The sequence below is a fragment of the Columba livia genome, chromosome 12 (genome assembly GCF_036013475.1).
Source record: "Columba livia isolate bColLiv1 breed racing homer chromosome 12, bColLiv1.pat.W.v2, whole genome shotgun sequence".
Lineage (NCBI taxonomy): Eukaryota > Metazoa > Chordata > Aves > Columbiformes > Columbidae > Columba > Columba livia.
The window spans coordinates 2,608,709-2,634,796 of NC_088613.1; the positions used below are offsets into that span (position 1 = coordinate 2,608,709).

The 26,088-nt window shown below is 41.8% G+C and overlaps 1 protein-coding gene across 3 annotated transcripts in view; it reads left to right on the top strand.

The window, feature by feature from the left end:
- The window catches only part of AMMECR1 (AMMECR nuclear protein 1), a 92,168-nt gene that overhangs the window by 2,662 nt on the left and 63,418 nt on the right, over positions 1-26,088 (top strand). For all 3 annotated transcript variants that reach the window (XM_065077260.1, XM_065077259.1, XM_065077261.1), the window contains exon 2: positions 22,156-22,687. In XM_065077260.1, the coding sequence (XP_064933332.1) occupies positions 22,156-22,687 (532 nt within the window). The remainder of the gene's footprint in view (positions 1-22,155; positions 22,688-26,088) is intronic.

Here is a 26,088-nt window from a genome sequence, read left to right on the forward strand (position 1 = left end):
GATGAACTGCCTCTATAAATGTACTAATTTATAATTCAGCAGCAGCTCTGATGCAGGCACTCCATAACTCATACTTGATGGTCCTTGCCTAGAGCCAAGTACATATAAAGGACTAATGGATATCAAGAAGGGCAATGGCTAAAGTGGAACCCATGCTGACTTACAGGAGAACTTGTTCTGGAGTCCAAACATGAGGCAAAACCACAGTTATTCCCGCACCTAGAAAATCACAGAAGTGGGTCCCTCCAATTTTAGTGACATTCTCAGACACCCAGACTTACAATAAATTTTGTGCATGAGCACAGCTGCAGTAATTGGTTATTTCTCTTTACCTGACTTTTTTAAGTTTACTTTTTTTTCAATTTTAGCTTAAACTTTGGTTAAAAAGCAAGGTTTAGTTTCTCCTGCACCACTCTGTGAGTGGCTAGACTAAAAGTGCCCGTAGTCTCAATGGCCCCATTGACAGGGAGTAACTTACTGCACTGCAACAACCTGATCAGATGGCTGAGCCCTTCATTAAAATTGAAGGAAGAGTTTTCTTTTTCCTGGCCGTCACTTTGCACCAGACTAATTCTATTAAATCCAGCCGAGGGGCTGGGTTGAAAGAGGAATCATCAACAAAAAGTGAATAGTACAAGAATTCTTCATGGACTGGGGCTGAATTTTAATAATCTTACAGAGAGAGGCACTGCAACAAAACCCAGGGATATACTGTCAAATTTTGCTGGTGATATATTGGGATGCAGCATCAATTTAGAGGACAAATACGACAGAATAACAGAAATGAGAGGAAATGTAGTAGAAGTGCAAGTCTCACAGGAGGCAGGGAGCCGCAATGAGGGCACAGCATGGCGAGCGGCAGGTTGGAGCGTGAGGAGGGAGACGTGAGCTCGGCTGGGCCCAGCAGCTCAGCTTTGGCTTCAGCTCCGCTTTGTCCTCTGGGTTCCCAGTTTTCTCCCAAGTGGCAGCAGAAGCATGAAGATGCTCTGGAGCCCATTTCTCTCTGATCCTCCATCCATTCCCACACCATCCTGCAGCAGGAGTGGGCCTTGGCTTTCATCTTGGCCTTTGCCTCTGATAACAATTAGAGAAGCACAGGTATAGCACTGGTGGAATCCTATAAGCACGGGTGAGTCGCTGTTTGGAACATTATATAGTTCTTGGCACTCACAACACAGAAAGATCAATACTTATCATAACAATGCACCAGGAACGTGAGTGCTATTGGTAAAGTTATCATCAGGGAAATGAATCATTTAAGATGAATGACAACGTTGGCCCAAGAAAAAATAGACATAAATCAAGCATAGCAACTAGAGTTCGGAGAATACATTGAAGCAGTGAGATGGGAGCAAGAATCCTAACTTTCTTTTCTTAAAAAATAGAAGCATGATCAATTAGAAAAAGCACTGTATGTTTTTGCAAGTTGCTGCAACACTATAAGCACTTCAGGACTGTTTTCTAGGTCACTGTGATACATGTTAATGGGAGATAAGAATCAGTTCCTGGATGAAACGCATGGTTGAATGGATAGGTGCTATACCTTACTTCAGCAGATGCTGCTCCTTTTGACATCACTTATATATCGGTACAAAGACTAAGATAACATCAATGTGATAACATCAGCCTCTTCAAGGCACACAAATGAAACCAGGGATTTGAGCTGGAGAACAATGAATGGAGCAGACTTGGTTCTTCTTGAGTTTCTATGTAGATTCTACAACTGCCATCCAAAATACAGCATGTTTTATTGCAGACTTCACAGCTCTTTCCACAGGCTGCGGTATCAATAAAAAGCCTTCAACAAAGCAGCATTTCTGTTGCAATTAGCCTCTCAGAAATGGATGACTCTTGTTTTCAAACTAACTTTTGAAAGACTTCCTTGCAATATATATGACTGAAATCCCATCCCTAAAAGTGGAATCAGTCACTGCGAATTGCATAATATTCAAGTATTTCAATTACCTTGAGACTGTAAGGAAGAGAGCTCTCACAACAGCAACAGGGAATACAATATATCAGAGAGATGTGTTTAAGGATTACATTTCTGAGGCTCCAGAAAACAGTGGCTCCAAGAAACAGTTCAGCTGCCGTCAATGGGTAACCTCACCTTAACTGCACAGAGAAGAAATTCATCCATTGCATGAAAAGACTAGATTTCTGGCATTTAGTATATCTAATTTGCTGCCACAAGATAAGTAGAACCGTTGAAACAGGTAAGCTAGATACTTCAGAAAGTTATGTGCATAAAGACTGACTTAGTTGAATCACTTAATAATTTTCCTTAAAACTAGTTGCAAAAACAAACCATTGTCATTAACGTTTGATGAATTTCAGTGATAACACTTTGTAGTCTGCCAGGTAGATACATACAATGCCTGATACCATCTTCTGGCTTTCTAGACATTGGCTCCAGTTAAATGCAGCTGCAACAGTCTCCTTAACCTTCCCCACCAAAGCTATCAAACCTCTAGTCAACTCCTGTGCACATTAATCTTGCTGATTTTTGACTGACTTCATTTTTACTACATCTGATGACCAGGCCAGCAATCGTAGGTAGGAGAACCATTAGCAAAGGCATCTAAAACTGCTCTATTCATTCCTGAACGTCCAAGCCCAAGTCACTAAGGCAAGTCACTGACAGACACTAATGACATACAGCACGTCCTAACTCGGACTTCTCATTACACAATATTGTTCCCTCTGCCACATCCTGCTAGTAACTAAAGTCACTAACTTGATCTGAAGCTACATAAAGTACACAAACCCAACAAAGAGAATATACCAACGCAGCAGTGGTCTGTGACACGTCAATACTACTTTTAACAAGGATAACAAATGCAGGCAAACTTCGGCTCCCATTAACACTGCCTCTCATTTACGCTGTGACCGTGTCTTTCTTGATGCCAGACACAGTATTCAGCTGTCAGTCCTCAAAAGCTGACGGTATAAAAGTGTTGACGCAAATATTTTTTCAATTTGCAAAAGAAAAACAGAAGGCTCCTCTGGGAAAGAGGAAAGAGATTATTACTGCTACGTGTGAGAAGGTCTTCAGATAAGATATCAATCTAAGCGTATTTATGTCAAATAATTAAACCATTTTAGAGTTAAATGGAAACAAATGATATTTCAGCCTTGCAGAGCATGCTGACATCACACAGCCCCCAAATTTAGTACTTTCCTGTAGTTTGGCAGTGCTGGTGTTATTAATAGGCACAGTGAAATGGGAACTTCACCCCGGCTCAGCTTTGACTCACTGAATGGCCTTGGGCATCACATAACCTCTGTCTGCATAATGCATTTGTCTATCTGGTGACTTTACAGAGTCACAGGGCACATAAATGAGCCACTTCACAGAATTTTCAGCTTGCAATACACTGGCTTCCCTAATAATCCCTGTGCACTTTTATAATATATTTCCTAAATTTTAACATAAACTTACATTTTAATGAAGGCAACCCAGCTGTTTGAACAGAAAGAAGAGCTATTAAAATCTTCCAAATTCAGCCTCCTAGGATTAGTACCTTGGGGTAAAAGAACAGAACCATAGCCACATAACAAAGTGTGTAGTCTCACAGCACAAAATATCTTTATGTGGTGATGATTTTAAAGAAGCTTTTCACTGCTCACGGAAGAGGGATGAAAGAAAGAAGCTTAATTTCTCACCTTGCAAAGAAATAATAGATAACGTGGTTAGGAAAATCTGCGCTGCAAAGAATGGTCTGGGCATACCAGATGGGAGAATCCATCACCAGTCTCTGTTATTAAATTGGCAGGGAAAAGAGCTGTATTATTTTCGAATCCGAACTGACTCTGAGTGCAGGACAGTCATTTTCATTTGACTGCACCAGAGGACATAAATCCTCAGTGTAGCTGAGTTATTTGCCCAAAGGTAATTGAGTTAGTTATGTGCTTAGTTAATTTTTTCCCATTGCCCACTGAAACTATTCCAATTTTCTAGTATTCTCTAGATTATAACTTCTCTGCCCCAAGTCTGACCTTTTCTGTCTTAGAGAGAGAAAGATCCCTTCCCATCAAGGAAGCCCCCGAGGGGCCTTTTAAGATATTTACACGCAACACTCAAGTGTTCATTTATTTATTACATAACGGGAGCCTGAGGTATATGCAAAAATAAATTATAGTGCCATCTGCCATGAGCTGAAAATGCAAAGATGGACAAAGCAAGCACATAAATTATCAAAAGTTGAATAGTTCAACACCGAGTATTGCATCGGTGAACGCCAGGAGACGTTAGACTGCTGGTGCCTCATGAGATACAAGCCATTGAATCTTGCAAGGTGATATTCTTGGGATACTCACTCAGCCATCGTTTGTTGATTTTTTCTTGTGACTTGATTCACTCTTTGCTTGGATTAGGGTCTAGATCAATAATGAACAGACAGTAATGTAACGGAATATCTATAATCCTGAGATGCACGAGACACACGTTGAACAGTGTTGCCTTAACTCCCTGAGCAGTGAGGTGTTTCCAGATAGCACAGCTCCCAGAGAACGGTAAATGCCATTCCATTCCTAACTATATCACTACAGAACAGTGAGAAAAAACAATTTATTACCCCAATAGGGCTGCAAGTAGATACGTGTGAATGCATAACAGATGCCTGGTGTTGGAATTGCCTTGTCCACTCCACAAGAAACAAAGAATTCAGAGCTGGCATCTAACTTGCAGCTTGTGTCCTCATGGAACTTGGCAACAGGACAAGGGAAAAAGAATCTAAAGCTGATCTAATCACTAATAATGACATAATTATTATGACATAACTAAAAATGCATGATATATCTAGTCTGACAATGCTATTTTAGGACGATAGTTCAAACGAGGATGCAGAAAACCCAAGGTCTAATTCATTCCCAGTGTCAGCTGGCTGTATTCCTCTTAACTTCAATAGAGATTTACTCGTTTAGCCCAGTTCTAATTTTGGGTCACGATCTTTCCAGTATTTAGGATTGAGTTGCACCAGCCTAAAAACTACCCACTCTTCAATCCAAATCAAGCATCTCCAGGGAGCTGGGGGAAAGACATATTTTCATCTAAGTGTCTGCATTTAGAACATTTACATTTACTGTTACTGGAGTAACTTACCCATATAAAAAGTTCTTAAAAAAGAAAATTAGAAAGCCTCAGAGGCAGAGCAACAAGAGTCAGTCTAAAATATCTACGTGACTCTTTTATACCCAGATACCCAGAAAGCAAGACTTGAAAGTTGCTTAATGGCTGAGCAAAATAAAGGCTCACTTACAATCTGATGGGAACGGCTTTGCAAGTCAGATGAAAAAAGGTCCAAATACTTAGCAAAAAGAGAATGAAAGATAATGGGAAATTTGGGTACACTGAACCCCCCACTATGATCCTGACTGGAAGACAGTTTTACCACAGGGGAAACATACGGTCATGACGAGCGGAGGAGAGAACAGAAGAGTCCCTGAAATAGCAAATAATAAGAAAGAACAGGCAGAGCCTTAGATATATGTAATCTGCTTGGATTGTGTAAGCAACAATCATAAATTCAAACATGAACTCAAAATGATTTTTTTTTTGCTTTGCAAGAAACAGGATTTTGTTTTAATTGTGATGCAACCAAACAAGGGTTTCAAAACAGCAAAATTTCCTGGGGAAGGGAAATTTTGAGTTGCCCTATGCAAAATACTTTAGCCATGTTAGTGTGCGAATTGCACAAAAGATACTCCACCCTACTGCAACCCAAATGGTACCAGCAATGAGGCTGGAGGATCTGTAGTAGCCCACAGCCAAACCAAAAGGATTGCAACAGAAACTTCTTGATCCTGGAGAAAAGACTTCACTGTACTTTGGGCTAGCTTTATAATTGCTGTGATGATAAAGCATATACTTAGCTACTTTACTGCATTATCTGAAGGATTCTGCCACAAAGTAGCTCTACGAAGGGAAAAATGAAGAGAGAACTGAGGCAGCCAAGTGGTCCATTATGTCTTCTCAGAAGACAAAACAGCGAATCTTTTATGGTTAGTTCAATAAGCAAAACCACTGGTTTTAGAGCTTAGCTATAAATACATTTTTTAATGTGGTTATTATTGATTTAGTATTTAATGATGGGTGGTTAAAGGTGAGGTTGCCCAAGATCTGTATCCATTATCATTAAAGGATAAGCGCCTAGGACTTGTGGATAGGTGCTGTTTATTGACTTTGATATACTGCATAAATATGGTGGCCATATGACAATGACTCTATCAGGTAAGGGTGTGTTGCTCAAAACTCTCTACAAACCAGTGAAACCCCTGAATCAGTATTTTATATATTGAAACACAAAAAGTTTTATAAAAGCACAGGACTTGACCAGTAGTTTCTGAACTGTTCAGTTACTTCCAATAACGATCACCTAAATTTTCACCCACTGTGACTATTGCTTTGCATCAAAAAGCAAAGCAACGGGCAGGGCTCCATTGCCTAAATGGCACTGCAAGGTTCTGCCACTAGAGTGTGTCAAGGCTTATGTGAGGACTAAAGCTCTTCATAATCCGTATCGCTGAATTCAAACTCCTGCCATAGCACTGGACAAAGACAAGCCGCTCGAATGGACCGTTTTTATGACTTCCTGCTCGACTGCTAGAGCTTGGCACAATGGTTCTGCTCTTGAGAAAAGGTCTCACCCCATTACGCTGCTTGTGCTGGGTGTAGGGATTTTCATACGAACACCAAACAATGCGGGCGTGCAGAAACAGTCCAGTCAATTTTAAGATCTATTACGCTGTGCCTGTGTTTTCAGTTCACTGTCAATGAAATAGCCCTCCCATGCTAAGACTCGTACTTTGATGCAGCACAATAAGCCTTTCATGCTGGAGTGACAAGTCAGCACATCCAGGCAATGTATGTCAATCTGGCCCTCCCCGCTTTTTGCTCTGCTGGACGTGTGCAGTTGAAAAGTTGCAGTCAAATTTGGGAAAAGAAGCCCACATACCTATGCAAAAATTGCACATCGACTGTTGTGCTGAGAATGGAGACGCTCAGCTGTATTTAAGGAATCAATTTGAAGAGAAACTATAAAAACCCCTCTCTTTGATAGCAATATAAAAAGAAAAAAAATCAGAACAGTTAAAATTAGAAATGCGTAGGCATAAAGCATTGCCAGTATCAAACAGAATATGTTGAAATGTACACATTTGGAAATGCTAAAAATCAGGTTCTGCCTCCATGCTGTAGGGAATCAAGGCTTGGCCCCTTCTCCATCTGTAAAACTGCACTGGCGGTGCTCCGTTCCTCTTCGGTTTGCTCATTTTTGTCCCTTTGGATTGCAAACCCTTATTAGCAGTTTTGATTACAGAGACTAGCTCTTACTAATAGTTTTTCACTGTCCATAGTGTCACCCTCTTGCTGAAGATTTTATCTACTTGACCAACCCTATTAACCATTCTTTAAAATACATTAAAACCAACCAACCAACACCCCACCTAAACAACTACCATATGAGAGACAGAAATGCTACCCACAAATTTGTAGTCACACAGATGCTCACATGGTGTTCTGAATGGAGACATGGAGCACTTGATGTCATTATCTACTTTATTTCCCTTCGGAAAGGTCTGCTAAGCCTTTCTTGACTGTATCAGCTTGCTGAGCTCCCGCAGGTCCCCAGTGTTGTAGTGACAATGACGACTGAGGAAAACGCCTTCTGAAACCCTTAAAGTTCAATACAAATGTGGGAGAAGAACCCCAGGTCTGAACATGTAGCCTTTGAGTGGCTTAGATCGGCCTGAGAAAAAGAGTCTGAGTGGGCACCTGGAGTTCCCATCTCTGGAACTTCACATGAAAATATTAAATGTTCTATTTATTTGCGACGAACTGGTGGCTGACAAGAGAAAAAGGAACACGAAAGAGAAGAACAGGAACACGAAGGGAAAGATCTGTGAGTGATAAGGTTCCTTTTACCACGTGTGTACTGAGCTAGGGATGCACTAGGCAGGTGTCCCACATCCCATCAGAACTAAGAGCTCCTCCTTTCCATGTGTCGCCTGCTGAAATCACAGCTCCTTGTACACCGCATTTTGTCCCAAAGAACACGAGTACCGCACAGGCACAGTAAGGTTCAGGGTCTACCACCAGTACGGCACAAGGGAGGAACTATTATCCTTACACACTAACAGAGTTGTAAGCAAATGTCTTTTCACAAATCACCTGAAAATTATCAGGACAGGGTCTCATGAAGATTTCAGAACTAGAGCTGAGCAACTGAAGTTCTCTCCAATTCAATAACCCAAGCAAAACGTTAGAAAAAGCAAGCAGAAAGCTCCGCTCACATAGAGCTCACACAGAATCATTTTTTCTTACAAAATAAAAAACTAGTAATTTTAATTTGGGGTAAACCTGAAATATTACATTTAATTACAAATAAAATGTTTCATGCCGTTTACATTTTTTTTAAAACCCCTTTTTTAAGTTAGACTAATTTTGAAGTGGAAAATGGTATTTCAGTTTCAAAAGATGAACATTTCATTTCACGAATGTTAAAGTATTTCCTTTAAAAAGTGAGGAAATGTTTTCATATTTTGCTATTATTTCATTTGAAACTATTTGTCTATTTCAACCTAATCTCAAAAATGGTCCCAGCGTTTTCAAACCTCTGTTCTTCTAGGAATTTAAAAATCATTCCAAATATTTGTCCACATCTGTTCATAAATTCCAGAAACATTTTTGCCCAACAATATTGGGAAGGAAATATTGAAGAGCTTTTCTAAATTCCCTCTCCCTTTCCTCCCCCCGTGTCCCCAATGACATTGCCAGAACCCTGTGCAGCGGGAGCTCCACCTCACTGTGCCAGCGTCCCTCGCTAAGCATTTTCTAGAAAATCAGACTGTGAAGGCCAGGAAGTGGACTTGCTGCTTTTATAAAGAGGGAAGAACACCCAGGAGAAGGTATTTAAATTATGTCCTAAGGCAGAATGAAGTTGATTTATGTCAGGGATTATTTTTATCTCTCCAGTCAACTAGAAGTTATGCAGCAAAGCCGGCATGGGCACAGACACGCAGCACTGGTCTGTACCAGCCTCTGACAGGGTTTGAAAAGAAAACTTAATGGCAGGTGGAGCTGTGCTTCTGCACCCTTCCCGTGGGTGTCCATGGGAAGGAAGGGTTCCCCGTCCAAGCACCCCGAGCCAGCTCTGCCCAGGGAGGCACCACGTCCACCCCGTTTCACAGCTCAGGACAAGCTTCGACTGACTTGCAGGTTGCCAGAGGAAGGAGACTGTTGGGTTTGGCTCCTGCATCTACCACTCCACACTCACCCCAGCATCATGATAATGGAAAAATAGGATGGTTATGGCAGAATCCCATGCCCCGTTCTTCATGCACATACTGCCACGAGCCATCGCTAATCTGTGCTGGGATCAGGATAGTTAAATCATGAACACCTGGCATCGTTCTCCCTCCTTTTTGGGCTGGCTCCGACACAGGAAAGCATAAATTCTTCCAGCACTGTGACCTCAATCCAAAGCCCACAACCTTTCCATTGGTTTCAAAAATCCTCGGATTACCCCCTAAACAATTATCTCTGCAGAATAACAAGAGGAGAACAAACAACAAACCCCACAACTGAGACCTTACAGAGCCTTCCAGTACCTAAAAGGGACCCACAAGGAAGCCAGAGGGACTTTTTACAAGTAGCGTGTAGCAATAGGACAATGAGTGATGGCTTTACACCAAAAGAGGGGAGATTTAGATGAGATATGAGGAAGAACTGGTGAACAAACAGTGATGTGCAAGCTCATAAATAAGAAACTTAAATGCATTTGTATGTTAATAAATGTAATGATGTATACAGCTTAATTTTAATCATCTAGCGACTGCAACTCCCAAATTACAAAGAGTAAGGAATTAGTGGGATTCTCCTCATTTTGTCTGTTGGCTGCAAGTAGCGTTTTGTGAGTTCCCTAGCACTGAGAAAGGACAACGCTCTGGAAGAGGAAGGAGTTACATCCAGAGCCCATCGAGTGGCTTGAACTTTATGATGAGGAGCTTTCTATCTTTTTTTCTTCTTTACAAGTTCCTAAGTAAAAATACCACTTATTTGAAGAGACCCCTCATCCTTTTAAACAAATACAATTGTCAACCAGCAAGATCTGTTATTTAAAAAACGATAATTATCAAAATAGTAACTAAAAGCAATAGTTTAATCTCTCTGAAATTTCCGAGAGCACATATTCACTAGAGCTAAGATGTGATTTTACTGTAATTAATACACTGCAGACATGCAGTGGATATATGTTTTCCTTATGAACCTGTCTCTGAGCTCTTGACTGTTTGAATCAGAGCAGCAAAAAGCACTGGGACATAAAATGGGGTAATAATAATTAAAAAAATAGAAGAAAATAAATTCTGTATGTTTTCTGCTAAATACATGGTATATACATACTACACTCACAAGCCTTACTCCTTTCTTGGCATGGATTTTTAAGGCAACACTACTTGGAAGTAGAACAGAAAGATTATAATATATATTTTTAACACATATAAATAGCGTTCTGCCAACTGATTTATTATTTTATTTATATTGTATTTGCTTATCTTTTTTCCTGTCATGAGAGGAAACTCGTATCATTCCTATGAGATACTGACGTCTAATAAGAGCAGATGAAATTTGCGCAGCAGTTTGCAAGAAAGAGAACTATTTTTTAATCTCCATTTTACATAAACAAAGCTGATAATAGCAAAGCTTCTGGTGAATAAATTATTAGTAATTAGCCTTAATTTGGGTAGTGTATACTATTGGAGCATTTCAGTGGTAGACAAATGCAATTTGAGAGAGGTTTGTTCTCTAGCAGTAAAATAACAGGCTGAGGTCCCTTTAAACAAATGTTTGAAATGCAGTGTATTATTAGTATTTCAATCACTGACAATTGCCTTTACTTACTATAATTATTGTTTCATAAGATTTAGAACAAACATGTTTTGCTATCTGTTGCAAGACAACTTATCACAAATTGAGGTGATTCAGGGAGAGACTTGCCTTCTTGTAATCACATTCTGAAGCCAAGACTTTAATCCTAATATTAATTAATCAAATATTCTCACAACTGTACCTGTTTCCTTTAAAAAATAAAGTAAACCTTGTATGGATTTGCCCTTCCTTCTCAGAGATGGCTGCTCCTCTGATTCTCTTAGGCCATTCCAAGTATTAATTCCTTTCTACCACTTCTCCTTTACTAATTTTTCAAAAGGAATCTTAGTGACCACAGTTATCCGATTTTGTCAAAAAGAACTAATTTACAGCTGTTTACAAGTGCTGTGGAGTGGATTCCCTTTTTCCACAGAAGAGTGATGCAAGAGGCCACTCTGTTTTACCTAGCAATTCAAAACAAACATTGGAATAACTTGCTTGCAATCTAATGAGTTGTTAATGAACAGAGAATTACCCAATAATGTTACTCATGATAATTGTATGGACATCGATGTTGCTGATGACCAGCAGTGGCCTTACTAAGGGAGCATATGGTTGGGACACTGATGACCAGAGAAGAGATGACATTGACTTTAGTGACTCACCCAACATTTTTAAAGCAGATGGTCTTTTGATGTTCTACCTTCTGAGTGATTATAGTAAGATAATGCCATCAGATTTTCGTAAAGGAAAAGTACACACATTTTCTATTGTTGTCAGCTGGAGAGCTAGCACAGCACTTGCACTTGTTTGTAATAACAATTACCTCAAATATTGACAATCATTAATATATTGCATTATTAAATGCTGTATAAGCATGTAACTATCTTTCCAACAGATGTTTTATAATAGAAACTTTGAAAGCTTCATGATAAATGCATCATAATTGGCTTTGCAAAAAAAAATAACCCAAAAAAACCCTCCAAACTTTTAATCTATCTTTCAGGGGAAAAAATGGTGTCTGTAGGATGGTTAGCACAAAAGGCTATTATTATCTCCTTGATCTTGGAATCTGTGAATTTATAAATACAACAGTTCACACCACTCACGTTACACATTGCAGATAGAACAGGTCTCCTGCATTGTCCTCATGGGGCCCATAAGAATGGAAACTCTGCATTAAGGCAATAATTGTAATCAAACCACATAGTTCAGCCAGCAACAGGACTCAGGAAGGAGTTGGTTTTCCTGCTGCACAATTAGTTATATCTGTTGGATTTAGGTTTGGGCATTTGTCACCTCCTTCTGAAGCATCAGCTCAGCCCTAGTTGTCTGGACATACATCCAAACTCACTCCACCCAGATCAAGTCAGGAGTTCAATCAGATAGTGCCAACAGACATTTAAAATTAAAAGCAATGTAATTTCACAGTGTATAAATCATTTTCTTCCACTAGCAGCTAGCTAAGCAGCTTCTAAAGCTTGTCAGGTGAGTCCTGTTCCAAAGCAGAAAGACATAACTCCATCCTCATTATAACAGTTTCTCAAATAATTTCACAAACTTTCTATAGCACAAATGACTTTTCTGGTATTTTGCTTTATTTTTCCCTACTAGTGACAAATATATAAGTAGGACTAGAAAAGTGCACTATTATGTTACAGAATTCTGTTTTGGTTAATACATCTCTAGTCTCTGTGCCACTTTTCATGACTGCGCAGCATGGCCCTCACGCTCCACGATCCTGAGACCCTTCCCTCTCTATTTCCTCCCTACTCTGCATTTTTTGCTTTTTACAGCCCTTTTTCTCAAGCACGCAGCCTAGGTTGGTTATGGAGCGCACCTCATGGCGGACTGCAGCTTCAGACCTCTGAGTCTCAGAGTCTGATTCTCTGCATCTCTTAGTTTCCTCTCTGTCTGGCAGAGAAGGCAACCTGTGGGACCCTTGTGCTCTTAGTGTCACCACTGGGCAGAGGTTATAATTCATACAAGAGTCATCTCCCGCCGGGCTGTCAGCCCTATGCTGATGTGACAGCTTGGCAAGTATTTGAGAATGTCACTTCTGGCCAAATAACTGTCCTGAACAGTATTTGTTGTATTACAATCAGATAGCCATCAACAAAAGCCCTACAAAATTCAACTCTAATATATATTTCAAATGAGATGCCCACAGGCACTTACAACATGAGCACTTGTCAGCAGCCATATGTGTTGTAATCCTCTTCTTTATACATACACCCAGCATAATCCTTTCATGCACCATACTCTAATCTGTATTCTCTGCTTTGGAAGCAAGATTAATCTAAAAATTTCAGAATTAATTCAAATGCACTAAATAGAATATGAATCTTCCTTACTTTGGCTACGAAGCAGTTAAAGTACGTGGCAAATGACCAACTCATCCCTCTGTCATTCAGTTTCAGCTATATGCTGTGCTACTATTCAATTTCAGGTTCTTCAAAGCCCTGCAGCTGAACTACAGCCCAGTATTTAATGCAGAATTGTATCTTTTGGGGGAATGTGTTATTTTTAAATGCTTAATAATTATGGATTCATTTGCCATTCTTTTTATAAGCAGGGGATCATAACGAACTCATCTGTTATTCATGTGAATGTCAAATGTGTTCCCACAGGAGTTTTATTCTAATTTGCTATTAGTTAGTGGACTCATAAAATAAAATACTATCCCATTTTTACTCTGAACTTGTGACGCTTGATAATTGTTCATCAAAGAGCCAATGTAATATTTTTCTGTGATAACTTTCAATTCTGATTTAACCAGGTAAAGAACTAGGTTTAAAATAAGGTTTAGAAACAGTTATAAGTAGATTAGATAAGCTGTGAGTCTTCCATTCAAAATGCAATCAATGAGATTATTGTGAGCTAGTATTTAAAAATGTAGATGTATTATGCTGTAAGCATACATGCTTGAACTACAGGCATTTAACATAACAAGACAGACTCTACCCCAATTATAATGCCTAATGATAGCTCAATAAAAGACATATTTTCAGTATTCAGGAGATGATCACAACAGTTTTCATGCAGCTGTTCTGTTGCAACAGAAAATGTAGAGGTGAGATACTTACAGGTCACCGCAGGATTTGAATGTGATGACACTGGACAGCAGGACTTTGACCTGTGAAAACAAACACCAACTAAGCAATAAAAACACAGAATCAGACTTTGATTTGGGCTTTTTTTTTTCAGAGAGTTAAATACATGGGGGTTTTAAAATGAAATTATTTTCAAATTGCTTCTCCAACCCTAATCTAAACTGAATGGTAGCAGTAAGGACTTACCTCATGAGACAATAGCCCTGAAATATTTCAGCAACAGCTTCTTCGATCTGACACGCTGTGCTGGACTTCTCCTCAAGTATTTCACAATGACTCTTCCAATCTCGAAATGCTCTTTAGGAATCCTAACAAAAATTAATGAATTATTATAAAGATGCATTTTCAAGGGAGATAGTAAACAAATCCAGAATCCCATTTGTAATTGGAACCACTAGATTAATATGTTTATAGTTTTACTTTAAAATACACAAGAAAATGAGTTATATTTTCAGTTGAGGTAACAGAAGGATATGTTTTTAGTGTTAAGGATGATATCAATCACTTTTTTCTGCATGGAAATGGTCATTTCCTCAAATCAGATGTACAGTGTTCAAATCACAATATGTTACCCCTGTGCAATCTCTGGCAGTCAGTAGGTCATTAGAATATTAACCATGAATAAACCATTGAGAAGAACAGGAAAGCAATCCAAAGCTCAGATGCAAGTCTTGATGGTCACAGATATTTCTATACATTAAATATTGTAGCTTCACGTTTTATAACGGTTAGAAAAACCTAAAAAGCAACAGTGCTTCCTGAATGCTATGACTTCTTTCATAGTTGAAGAAATACTATCTATTTTACTCTTTTAAAATACTTTTTACTTATTTAAGTAATGATCTTGTTTAAAACGAAAAGTCTGTCTTTAATTGCTGTAATGTCAGACAGAACAGGCTGAGTTATATAGATAATGTGAAAACAGGAGTATCCGAAATAGTGCATGAAAGGAAGAGTGCACAAGAGGGCTAACACTGCTACGCCCAGAACTGCATTAAACTGTGTTGAATCTTGCAAGTTTATCAGCTGCTTTTTATTCAAAATGAATTTAACGTATTCATTTTATACATTAAATAACTGTGACAAAAAATATCACCAGCAGCAGGCAGCCTGAAGGCTCCTCCCCAGAGTGAGAACATAAATGTGGGAGATAAGAAGAATGTGAAGACATATAGTTTTGTTTAATGGAATTTGTGTGTGCACGGATGTCTATTTATATAAATACCACTTCCCTTGAAAGCAGAGGATAGCTCAGGAGACCTAGGAACAGACAAATCATTCATCAATTTACAAGGGAACCTGTAGGTTTAAAAGACCTGATTTTGAGCTCATCATTCTGTAATGGGGAAATTCTATTGACTTCATTGGAGTAATTTGATTTATACGTGTCTGAAAGGAGAACTGATTTCTGCAATAGAAAGTACATTAGAAAATGTTACGCTGGAGAACACGAGTTCTACAGAATGGAAGCAATAAAACAATGAATGAGTAACTATGAATAAGTGAGGTACCGGAATGCTACCAACCCCTGTAGATTCCTCGTTATTCAGAAGCTTGCAGCACTGGGGGTTCAGGCTTGCTGGTCTCCTCTAAAGCCTTAAGGATAGAAGAAAGAGTTACGGACACAGAGCACATGAGCTGTTTGGCTTTTGCTACCACAACCAAAAGACAAACAAAAAGAATCTGCAGGACTGAATACACGAAAGCAGAGAGGGGTAAGGGTGAGGGGTGACTCCAAAGCGCCCTGAGGATCAGCCTCTCTAGGGCTGCACTCGCAAATCACCCATGACGAAAGTAGCAACTGCAATGAGAAAGGTTTTGCTGGAGCCCTGCTGGCTTTTTGCCACAAAAGGTAACATCTGTTATTAATTAACACTCTATATCTCTAGGCTCTTTTAAGACAATGTATTTAGTGCTTTTAGCAGCTATAGGTTAATACCATTGAAGTAGCGACACCTTTATAGCAAAATGCTGGCGTTTGTCTGTTTTTTCTTTGCACAGAAAAGGAGAGAGAAATGTGCACCAAAGTGACATAAATGGTGATTTTATAGAACTAGTCACAGAAAGGAGGATCCACATGACATTCAGGGTGACATGTACCGATCAGAGGCACTGGTAGATACAAGATGAAGTAGTTTAGGCATTGAGTATAAAGAAAGCTAATACTTCTAGGGAAAAATGAAAATAAAAAACATTCAATAAATAACAATATATTACAACACTGAAGAAGGAGAAATGCTTATGACTGCAATAGTCTACTACAGCTAATAAACATTCTTTTAAAACAATAGCCAAAATATTTCAAGAGGCATGACTAAAACCATTCAATATAAAGTGATGAGATGTTCCCATTTGGTACAGTGGAAGCGGGTCTTGGCCGTTTTAAGATTAACAGTTTTTTTCTAGAAGTGGGAATGGTGAAGGGCAAGCAAAAAGATTCACGGATTCTTTGGTACTCACAAAGGCTAAAGAAAAAAGTTCTTCAGTCTTTGGAGAAAAGAGCAGTGTATCTCATTTCTCCGAGAGGAACAGGGACAACGGCTTCAGTGCCGGCTGAGCAGTGTAAAGTACCAGAGCAAGGGAGCGTGAACCTCAGCGATCAAGTGGCCATGAGAGTGGAGGTGGAATTCCTGCACACCAAAAGCTAGATAATGTGCAAAAAGACCGACAGAGGAACTGAAACCATTTCACAAGAAAATTAAACGTGAAAAAGGAAGCTCAATGCCATCTTAATCAAAAGGAAGATCAACATTTATGCCCATTAGATTCCTTACATCAAAGCATTTCTGCCATCCTACTCAATTAACACTGCTAACAATCATTTCACACTGCTAACATTCCTCTGTTTTCTGAAATTTCTGCTCCTTGCATTAACTAAACACACATGAAAGTTTCTTTTTTTTTTTAGATGAGATATAAAATCAAGTGCTGACCACTTGGGATGGTGAAAGATCTTGTGCAATTCTTTGAAACATAAAGGCACGCACCCGTGGTGTCCTGATCAGATTTTAATTCTTGGCAATTGCAGTCTATCCTCCTAATTTACTCATTCATTTAAAAATTAATGATACATGAAAATTAACAACACACCTCAGTTGTTGTGTCGTATTAAATAGTCGCTAGGTTTCTTTAGGGGTGGCTGTGGGACTGCACTGGATAAACGAACACCTATATACTGTTCTAGAATTTATTAACTTAAACTCTTAAAGCCAGCACTTTAGACTCTTCGGCAATGAGAAATGCTATTAATACATATGGTTGCTCTACAGTAGTGGAAAATATTTTGTGAAGGAGACCAACCACAAACAGCCATGTCAAAAAATATGTCCTAAGGCTTATTATTAATATATCAGCGAGCATAAATCACTGTAGCTCCACTGACCTCAATGAAACCATGGTGAATATATACTGAGAATAAGCTACATCTTCTTTTATCACTGTACAATGAAAACATACATTCAAAAAGGACAGGATATTGCATTAACACAATATTTGAGGAACATTCCAGCTCACAGAATTAAGTGAAAAGAATTCCATTAAAAACTACTACTAGTCTCACCTTTCATTTATTGCAAGTGCTTTGATCCTTAGGTTTTTAATTAAATAACTCTCCTGACTCCATCAACACATTTAATGTTTTATCTCAAGTTAGAAAACTGTCCTGTCCTAGATATTTAGTTACACAAAGACCACAGGGGTTTTGCTCGTTCATTTTCTTGCTTGTTTGTTTTGGGGGGTTCATTTAGTGGGAGGTTTTCTGTTTGTTTTGGGTGTTTGGGGTGATTTTTTAACAAACCGATGCCCAGTTTTGCAGTGCAAGCTCCATGCACAGATGGCTTAACAGGACCAAACCCTAAATTTGTGTAAGAGTGAAAAATGTCTGTAAAACAATGTTAATTTTAAAATAACACAGACTGGATTGACACTATGGTGAAATTATAACATAGCTCAAAATATGAAACAAGGCCAGGATTCCAGTAACACAACATGCGAGGACCTTTTGTCTGCTGGCTGGTATCACATCCTGAGATGACTTTTTGTACAAGATTTTTTAGAAGAGACTTCAATAGGGGCTTGATATATGAAACAATAGCAGGATATGGCCTCTAACTGGTAGGAACAATTACTGTTCCCAGACATGTGCAAGTTAACTTGCATTAACTTTATTGGATTTTGTGGACACTTTCTGGCCTAGATTCAGAGCTGCATCTAATTTCTCCTGGGGACAGCTGAGACGGGGAGCGTACTGAAGAACACTAACAGAATATACTGAGGAAAACTCACATGTGCCTCAAGAGTGTGATAGACCAGTTTGGTAATAATGTGAGAAAGTAATACAGGCAAACCCACTTTCTTCCCAGCCTTGTAGGCTGCAGGGCAAGGGAAGGGTTGTCTAGACTGTCTCCATAGCGGGTGGAAAATCCTCAGACCAAAGGAATTCTCAGCATGTAAATCTTCCAGTTTATTGGCAGGCCCATCCAAAACTGATCATTAGGATGGGAAAATACAAAGAGAGAATTTAACCCCTGAATTTTGAGAGATGTAAGTACAGACTCCACTCTAGAGTAATAACTAACTAGAATAATAACTAACAGCTTCACAGAGATGCTAGCTGTTTATACTGTTCAATTTTTGGAGTTTGGTTTTTCCAAAATTATCTGTAGTATAACATTTCCTTTAGTTCTAAGACAGTGGAAAACTATATATTTTGAAAAGCGCTTTCTGTTTCCCTTTCTTTCATTCCCTAGCTCTGACTTTTCTACAATCTCAAGCATAAACTACTTCCCTTCACTTTCAAGGCCATTTATCCACCCCTTATCTTTCATCTCTTTCCTCAACTGGCTTTCTTCACCTAATATTTAAAATTCAAACTTGCCTGTGTTTTCTGACAGTTTCCCCATAAATACATGCAATGCCACTTTAGGCTGCATCTTCCCATTTTTCACCAGTACTGTTTAAGCTGCCGAAGGCTGTTAATTCTCAGTTTTGTATAGCCACTCCAGTAGGCCCTCTGATCAACCAGACTGGAGAACTGATTTGGCTGAAAAAGAATAACTGTTTTTCAGCTTGATTTTCTGCCTCACATCTGCACAAACAGCTGCATGAACGCAACAGAATGGGTGGGACAGGAAAGAGAACAATTAGCTGAGGTAGAACTGCTTAAACCAACATTACTACTACTGCAGAAATGCACACGGAACCACAGCCTAAACGCGCTATTCTAAGTACCCTTTTAAATCCCTCACATGTCACAGTGCCTATTAAAAGAATTGATACTAATAAGACAAGGATTATATCACTCCTGCTTACTGATGCAGCCCAATTTTGGCTCATTGTTTCCTTGTTCTGGTTGTTCTCGTCTTGTAATTAGATTGTAAGAACACAGATCATCTTTTGGCCTGCTTGAGAACAATCTGACTTCTACTACAGTCAGTGTAAATTTCACCTTGAATTCAAAGGGGAATTGGCCCATGTCTGTTAGGATACCTCTTCTTCTGGATACCAGCTGTACTGATCTTTTTGTTTAAGAAGGGCAATCCTTCAGAGCAGCTTTGGATCATGGAGAAACCTATTTCTGCAAATAGTTCTGGTTTTCGTACCATTTCTCTAACAACTTTTTTCAAGAATCACGGCTTGCGATTTTTAATTACAAAATTAATGTTGGTCTCTCGCTTGTAACAAGTGGCAATTCTAAAATCACTGGGGCTTTAGAACATGAGGTGAGCAATAGTGCTAAACAGCTGGAGTCGGAAAGGAGAGCTACATCACACCTAAATTAAACTCATCTGACTGCAGTGCCATACTGACTCCATTTGTACTGCTGAAAGAGTTTGTTTATACTGAGTTCACTCAGTACATTGGACTGGATACGAGGCACAGCATTCATCAACCAACAGGAGAAAATCTGCTAAAGTTAGCAAAATATAGAAGCACTATATACATGAAGGAACTGAACACATTTAGTGTTCCTTGTAATAAGGAATGTAAAGGTCTTTGAGACTAAGTGAAGCAAAGGGCCAGTGAAACAGATGTTGCAGTTAAGCGAAGCCATCTTAGCCAAAGAATAAACTCTTCTTCAAATTTAAATGGAAATGTTCCACTGAAAAACGTTTTGCAAGTCTGCTGTTCACTTCAAGAAATTGATAAAAATATAATATATATATAATGGAATTATCATATTTTCCTGATTCCACTAAACAATAATTGCCACAGTTGTGTTTGTATATTTGCTGTTGTCCTTGCAAGAGATTTGGTATGCATTATGAGAGATTCTGTACACATTACATTGCATGGAGGTAAAATAGGGGCAGAACTACAATCAAATACAGCTAAGAACATCTGCAGAGGTGGAAAAATGTGTTTTTAATGAATATATATTTAAACTAACCTTTCATTCAGGGGCCATTGCAATACAAGTAGATTGGATATTGCATAAGGATATCAGTCCTAGCTCTGAAACTTACACTGAATCTTACAAATCTCTGTGTCAGGGCAGTTCACACAATTTATATTTGTGTCTATATCATAAGCTTTTGCAATTACTTGATACTTTAATAAATGTTGGTGTTAAATAATGTTGGATGGTAAAAAAACAAAAATAGAAAAAGCCAGAATTTAATACCTGAAGAAACTATTTTCCCAAAAGCAACAGAAGGTGTCACTGCTAACTGATTTTAAACAAATGAATCCCCTAAGTGGAAAACACTGCCTTTGTTTTGAAAGAAACTTGAAAGTTGTTCAAGAGAGGGGAACTGGGTTTCCTTCTCAAGTATTCTCCAGCTCCAAACATAAACATCACATTTTAAAATGGAAAAGGCTGCTTTACACCATGTAATTCTCCTTTCCGTCTGCTGTTATTCCCTGCAGCTGTTTCACCTCAGGCTATGATTCACAGTCAAGGCAAGAGAAGTTTAGGCCAGTATTTGGACAGAAACCCTCAAAGGGCTTTTTAACCCATTAGTATTAGAGCTCTAGTAACCAAGGATTTTCTCTCCTCATATCCCTGATAATTCAAGATCCAGACAAAATTAAGACCATGAAGATGCTGGAGAAACCATTTCCAACAAGAAACGTAAAACCAAGTCTCTGAGTAGTTTGCAACTGTGAAAAGTCTGCAGACTGTATTTTTGCTTGGATAATGACTGCCTCTCTAGACTTGTGATATTATTTTAACTCTGTGCGGCAGCCCTCACTCCCTTGCCTTCCTTGTAGTGCTGCTATTCGATGTTAAACAGCTGGTTAGGTCCCATGCCAGAGATGGCTGCGTAACAGACAGGTGAGGTGTTATTTTCTAAAGACACATACAGTGTGAGCTTTTGAAGTACTTTATGGCTGTTTGCAAGTCTCTCAAAAAACTCAGATGGATCTATATATGAGGCTAACACGAAATACATTCCCTTCCACACCCCAGTAGCTTGGTCAGCCCAAAGCACCGCAGGAACTCACATCATCCCGCCGACCTGGCCATGGGGCAGCGGGCACTGAGGGCCGTGGTTGCACAGGGTCACGGCCACTTGCCCTGGAGCTGGGCCTGCGCTCTGAGCCGCTGCTTACAGGATGGGAAGTAAACGCCAAAGCTGTAATTAAAAAAAAAAAAAAACTATATATATCTAAAGCCTGTGGCTTTTAGCCACCCCGACTGCACGTTGAATAGGTGCCAGCCCTCGCTGCAGACTCCTGCCGACTGCAGCACAGCCCCTCGCTTTTCCTCTTTTATTTCCCCCCCTCCCTTCTCTTCCCAAGAGAAAGGCATCTCAGGTCACTTGAATTATTTAGCGGGGCGTTTTTAACCATCTCAAGGGCTTTGCTTCTGCCGCGCGGCTCCTGCAGAGCTCGGGTTTGTGGATCTATTATTATTATTATCATTATTTTTCTTTTTTTTAGCACACGAGGTGGAGTTGCTCCACTTCCCTAGCAGAAGGAGGAGAAAGAGCACGGGGGGAAGGCAGGAGGGGTGGCCCGGAGTGCGGAGGGGAGGGGAAAGGCCGGCAGGCCCCGCCACACCTGCGGGCCGCGCTGCCCCCTCAGCCGGCCCTGCCAGCCGGGGCCACTCACCGGGTCGCTCTAACGCAGCTCTTTCTGTCTCTCCCCCCCCTCCATCTTCCTCTCCTTCCTGCTCCCCATTCATTCTTCCCCCTTTCCCGCCGCCTCTCTCCCGCCCCCTCCCCGTTGCAGGCGGAGCGGGCCCGGCAGGAGGCGGAGCGGGCCGCCGCACGTCCCCCGGCCGGTCGGCCGGCCCCCCCGCCATGGGTCGGAAGCGCTGCGTGGGGGGAGACGGCTCCAAGATGGCGGCGGGTTGCTGCGGGGTGAAGAAGCAGAAACTCTCCAGTTCCCCTCCGTCGGGCTCGGCCGGCCCGGGAGGCGGCGGCAGCGGCTCCCACTGCGGCGGGGCGGCGGCGGCGGGGGGCGAGCCGGGGGCGCTGCCCCCGCCAGGTGGCCCCCGCCTCAACGGCCTTGGGGGGCTGGCGGGGGGCGCCGCCGGCTGCGCCCTCTCCCCGCCGCTGCCGCCCAGCTGCGGCGGGGGCCCCGCCGGCCTCTCCCCGCCGGCCGCCTCGCTGCTCTCCTCCCCCGGCGCCGGCTCCGGTGGGCCCGGCTGCAGGAAGATGGTGGTGTCGGCCGAGATGTGCTGCTTCTGCTTCGATGTGCTCTACTGTCACCTGTACGGCTACCAGCCCCCGCGGAGCCCCCGCTTCACCAACGACCCCTAGTGAGTATCGCCGCCGCCGTGCCCCGGCCCGCCCTCGTGGGCGCCTCGTGCGCGCCCGTCCCGCCCGGGCGCCCCGCCGGCACTCGCCTCCTCGCCCGCCACCTTCCCCGCCGCCGCCCGGCCCCTGTCCTCGCCTGGCCCGCCTGTCCCGGGGCCTGGCCCGCGGGCGCCCCCGCCCCGCGGCCGTGCGGGCGCCGGCCGGGCTCCCCGGCGCGCCCTGGGGGCCGCGCTGCCCTCCCGCGCCCTGCTCTCCTCAGAGGGCGCCGCGCTCCGCGCTGCCGCCGGCTCCCCCGCGGCGCGACCCCCGCCCGGCCCCTCTGGTGCACGGGACTCACCAGTGGCATCTCCTGCGTGTTCCCGGACACCTCGGGCCGTCCGTGCTCTGAGCCTTTGTGCGAGCGGGTCGTGCTGGGCTCCGTGCCCCGGGCGGGCTCCACGGGGCTTTGTGGCGATGTCCGGCTGTGGGTGCTCCCCGCAGCGCCCCGTGCTCGGCTCCCTCTCCCTGCTCCCGGTCTGTGTTCAGTGGCACCTGAGTAGACCGCTCCATGCTCATTTCACCAGTAGTCCTTACTGGGACCCCTTCACTGGACAGGCTCTCTGTCCGTGTGTTCTGCATGAGTATGGGCCTCTGCTTCACCAGTGTGGGATGGTGAGTACCCAGTGTGAGAGACCTGTTGTGTAAATCCCGGATTTGTGAGCACTGGTATACCAGTATGTCCCCTGTGCCAGGCACTCGTAATGCCACTTTAGTGTCAAACTGTGCAGAGTCCTTGCTTAGTAACGACCCCTGAAGATCACCCAATGTTAGACATCGCGGGTTCCTGAGTAACCCACCACATCAAATTCCCAGAGTTTTGAACAGATCACATAAACACCTGTTACTCCCATCCTCCTCTGCCTCCCAAGCCTCCACCAAAGGCCTGCTTCATTCCCATCCCCGGCCACTCTTGTTCAGTGTCTGCCTTGAGCCCCATCCCCTCCTGCCTTGGCAGGTGACCCGCCGGGACGGCGTTGCCCGGCATGTCAGCACCTGCAGCCTGTGCGGGGAGCCGGGCGTGCTGCTGCAGCCCCGCTTCACACACTGCAGGGAGTAACTTCCCTCTGACAGGAAGTTACTTCCTCTCAGCTGGGATGAGTTACTGAGTTGCTGCATGCTCCGAGGCTGTTTGAATGCAAAGTTAATGTGAGGGCTTGTCGAAATTAGTTTCTGCTGTTCTACTTTGCTTTTAAATGGGATGGAGCTCATGTGGTGAGTTTCCAAGCTTCAGCTGAGACTCGAATGCGTTGGTCCACCAGAGTGCATGTCACTTGTTTCCTCTCGTGTATAGCATGACTGTTGGATCTGTGAGAACCTGTACTTTGTCAGTACTTAATTAATATGAATTTTTTGTGTATGTCCCAAACCCTTGTGCACCCTCACCAATGAAAATAGTTATCATGCAGACCATGTTTCCTTAATGAGATGTGGTGTATGTTTCTCAGTGTTTAAAATAATGTAATGTATTAATGACCTTATTTGGAGTCCTTGCTGTTCTAACACCCAGGATCTATACATCTCTTGCATACTTTCAGCTGCTGTCATGACAACCCAGCTCTGTGGATTCCTACTTAACCTGCCACCCCAGCAAGTCTTCCCTATATGCTCTTCATAACTCCTATGTGATTACATCAGAGTACCAATAATGAAAGGAGGGCAGGGAGACTCCACTGTGAGTTTCTTTACCCAGGTCTTTTGTAAATCCATGTCTGTCCTTTTGTAGATACCAACTGTTTAGGAACTGTTGCTCTAAGTGGCCGTTCTGCTTTGCATTGTCTTGTATCTGTTCTCCATCCCAGACCACTATAGGTTACAGCATCAGCGTTGTGCTGTTTCACTCTTTCATTGCTGTAAGCGAACTGAATTCTGTCTGTGTCTCTCTGTAATGGTATTACCTTGTTGTTATTATGTTTTTAATTGTATTGCAGAATGTTTTGTTGAACGGCTTAGTGCTATTGTCTGTGTTTTATTAGTGGAGGAAACTGAGGCAGGGGTGAAGATCTCGCCACTGAAGTGTTATCCAGTAAGCACTTTGATTCCTCTTCGTAACCAGTAGATCACTTCACCTTTCTTTTCCTGCTTCTTACTTTTAATAACAAAACAATAGCAAATTAAGTAAAAAAATTTGTATTTTTCCAAAATTCATATGTGTCCCTAAAATGTTCTTTGGATTTAGTTGCTAGACCTGGTGAAAAGTTGCTGCATCAATGGACTTCTGAAAAGGGCACTGCCGTTAAAATTACTGGTATCATTTCTGCTTATTCCCATCCTTGTGCCAGCATGCACAGTTGTACAGATTGAGAAATGATCTGGTTGTAACTTGATTTTTTTCCCTGGTTAGTTTTCACAGAGCTCGGTTCCCTCTAGTTCGTTGCGTGGCTTCACAAACACTTGTGCCTGCACAAGTGTGAGGTGGGAACAAGCAGACAGATGGCAGAACTGCTGCTTTCAGCAGCCTTGTGAGCTAATTATGTTTGTGCAATTGGGGAAGCAACTTCGAAAAAGTTCTTTGGTATTACCTGTGAAATTCTAGGTCGGTGAATAAATTGCCCGTGCTAAGTGTTCAGAGGCAGGATGACTTGTAGCATTCAAAAGGTTTGCAGGCAGTCTTATCGATAACTGGGTAGCTCACAAAGGTACGATGTTGTCTTTGAAGCTGAGCTTCATCCTGTGCTGCAAAGAAACCTGCATGAAGTCTGGCAGTTTTCAGTGAATGTATGTTGCAGCTTTCTGCCTGGAATCCTTTTGGAAGTTTTGTCCATAGACCAAAATATCTGTTCTAAGAGTAGTAGTCTAAAGTAAGTGTTTGTATGTGAATTTTAGAAATATTTTTAAAAATGACATTAATTACAGGAAGGACGGAAGACTTGTGAGTAGGTACCCTCACACAAGCATGACTCACATTCCTTGCAGGTCTTTGAACAATGAAACTGGGCATGATCAAAGAAAAGCAGGTGGCTGAATCACTTGGACAAGGTTCTGGTGTGTTGTCTTTTGAACAAAACCTGCTTGTGACACCTCTGGATTTTCGTAACTTTTTGATGTCAAGACGGGGACCACGGCAGGGCTCAAAGGGAAGGAAATTTGGAGCAGTTAGTAGGAATGAGACAAAATGCCTGTTTGAAAGGGTGCAGGTTTTGGACTCTAGCATGGGTGAAATAGCTGGCATGTTTGTATCTCTGAGTGCACAGGGTATGGGGTGTTGGTGGTGGGTATTGCTTGGGAGCTGTTGGCTTGGAGAGAATGACTCATGGAGTCAAAAGAAGACAGCTGGAAGATACTGAATCTGTCCAGCAGTGGTGAGAATAAGAAAATCCTTCCAGCCACAGGCTTCCTCTTCTCTTGTAGGCTTCCACTGATCTGC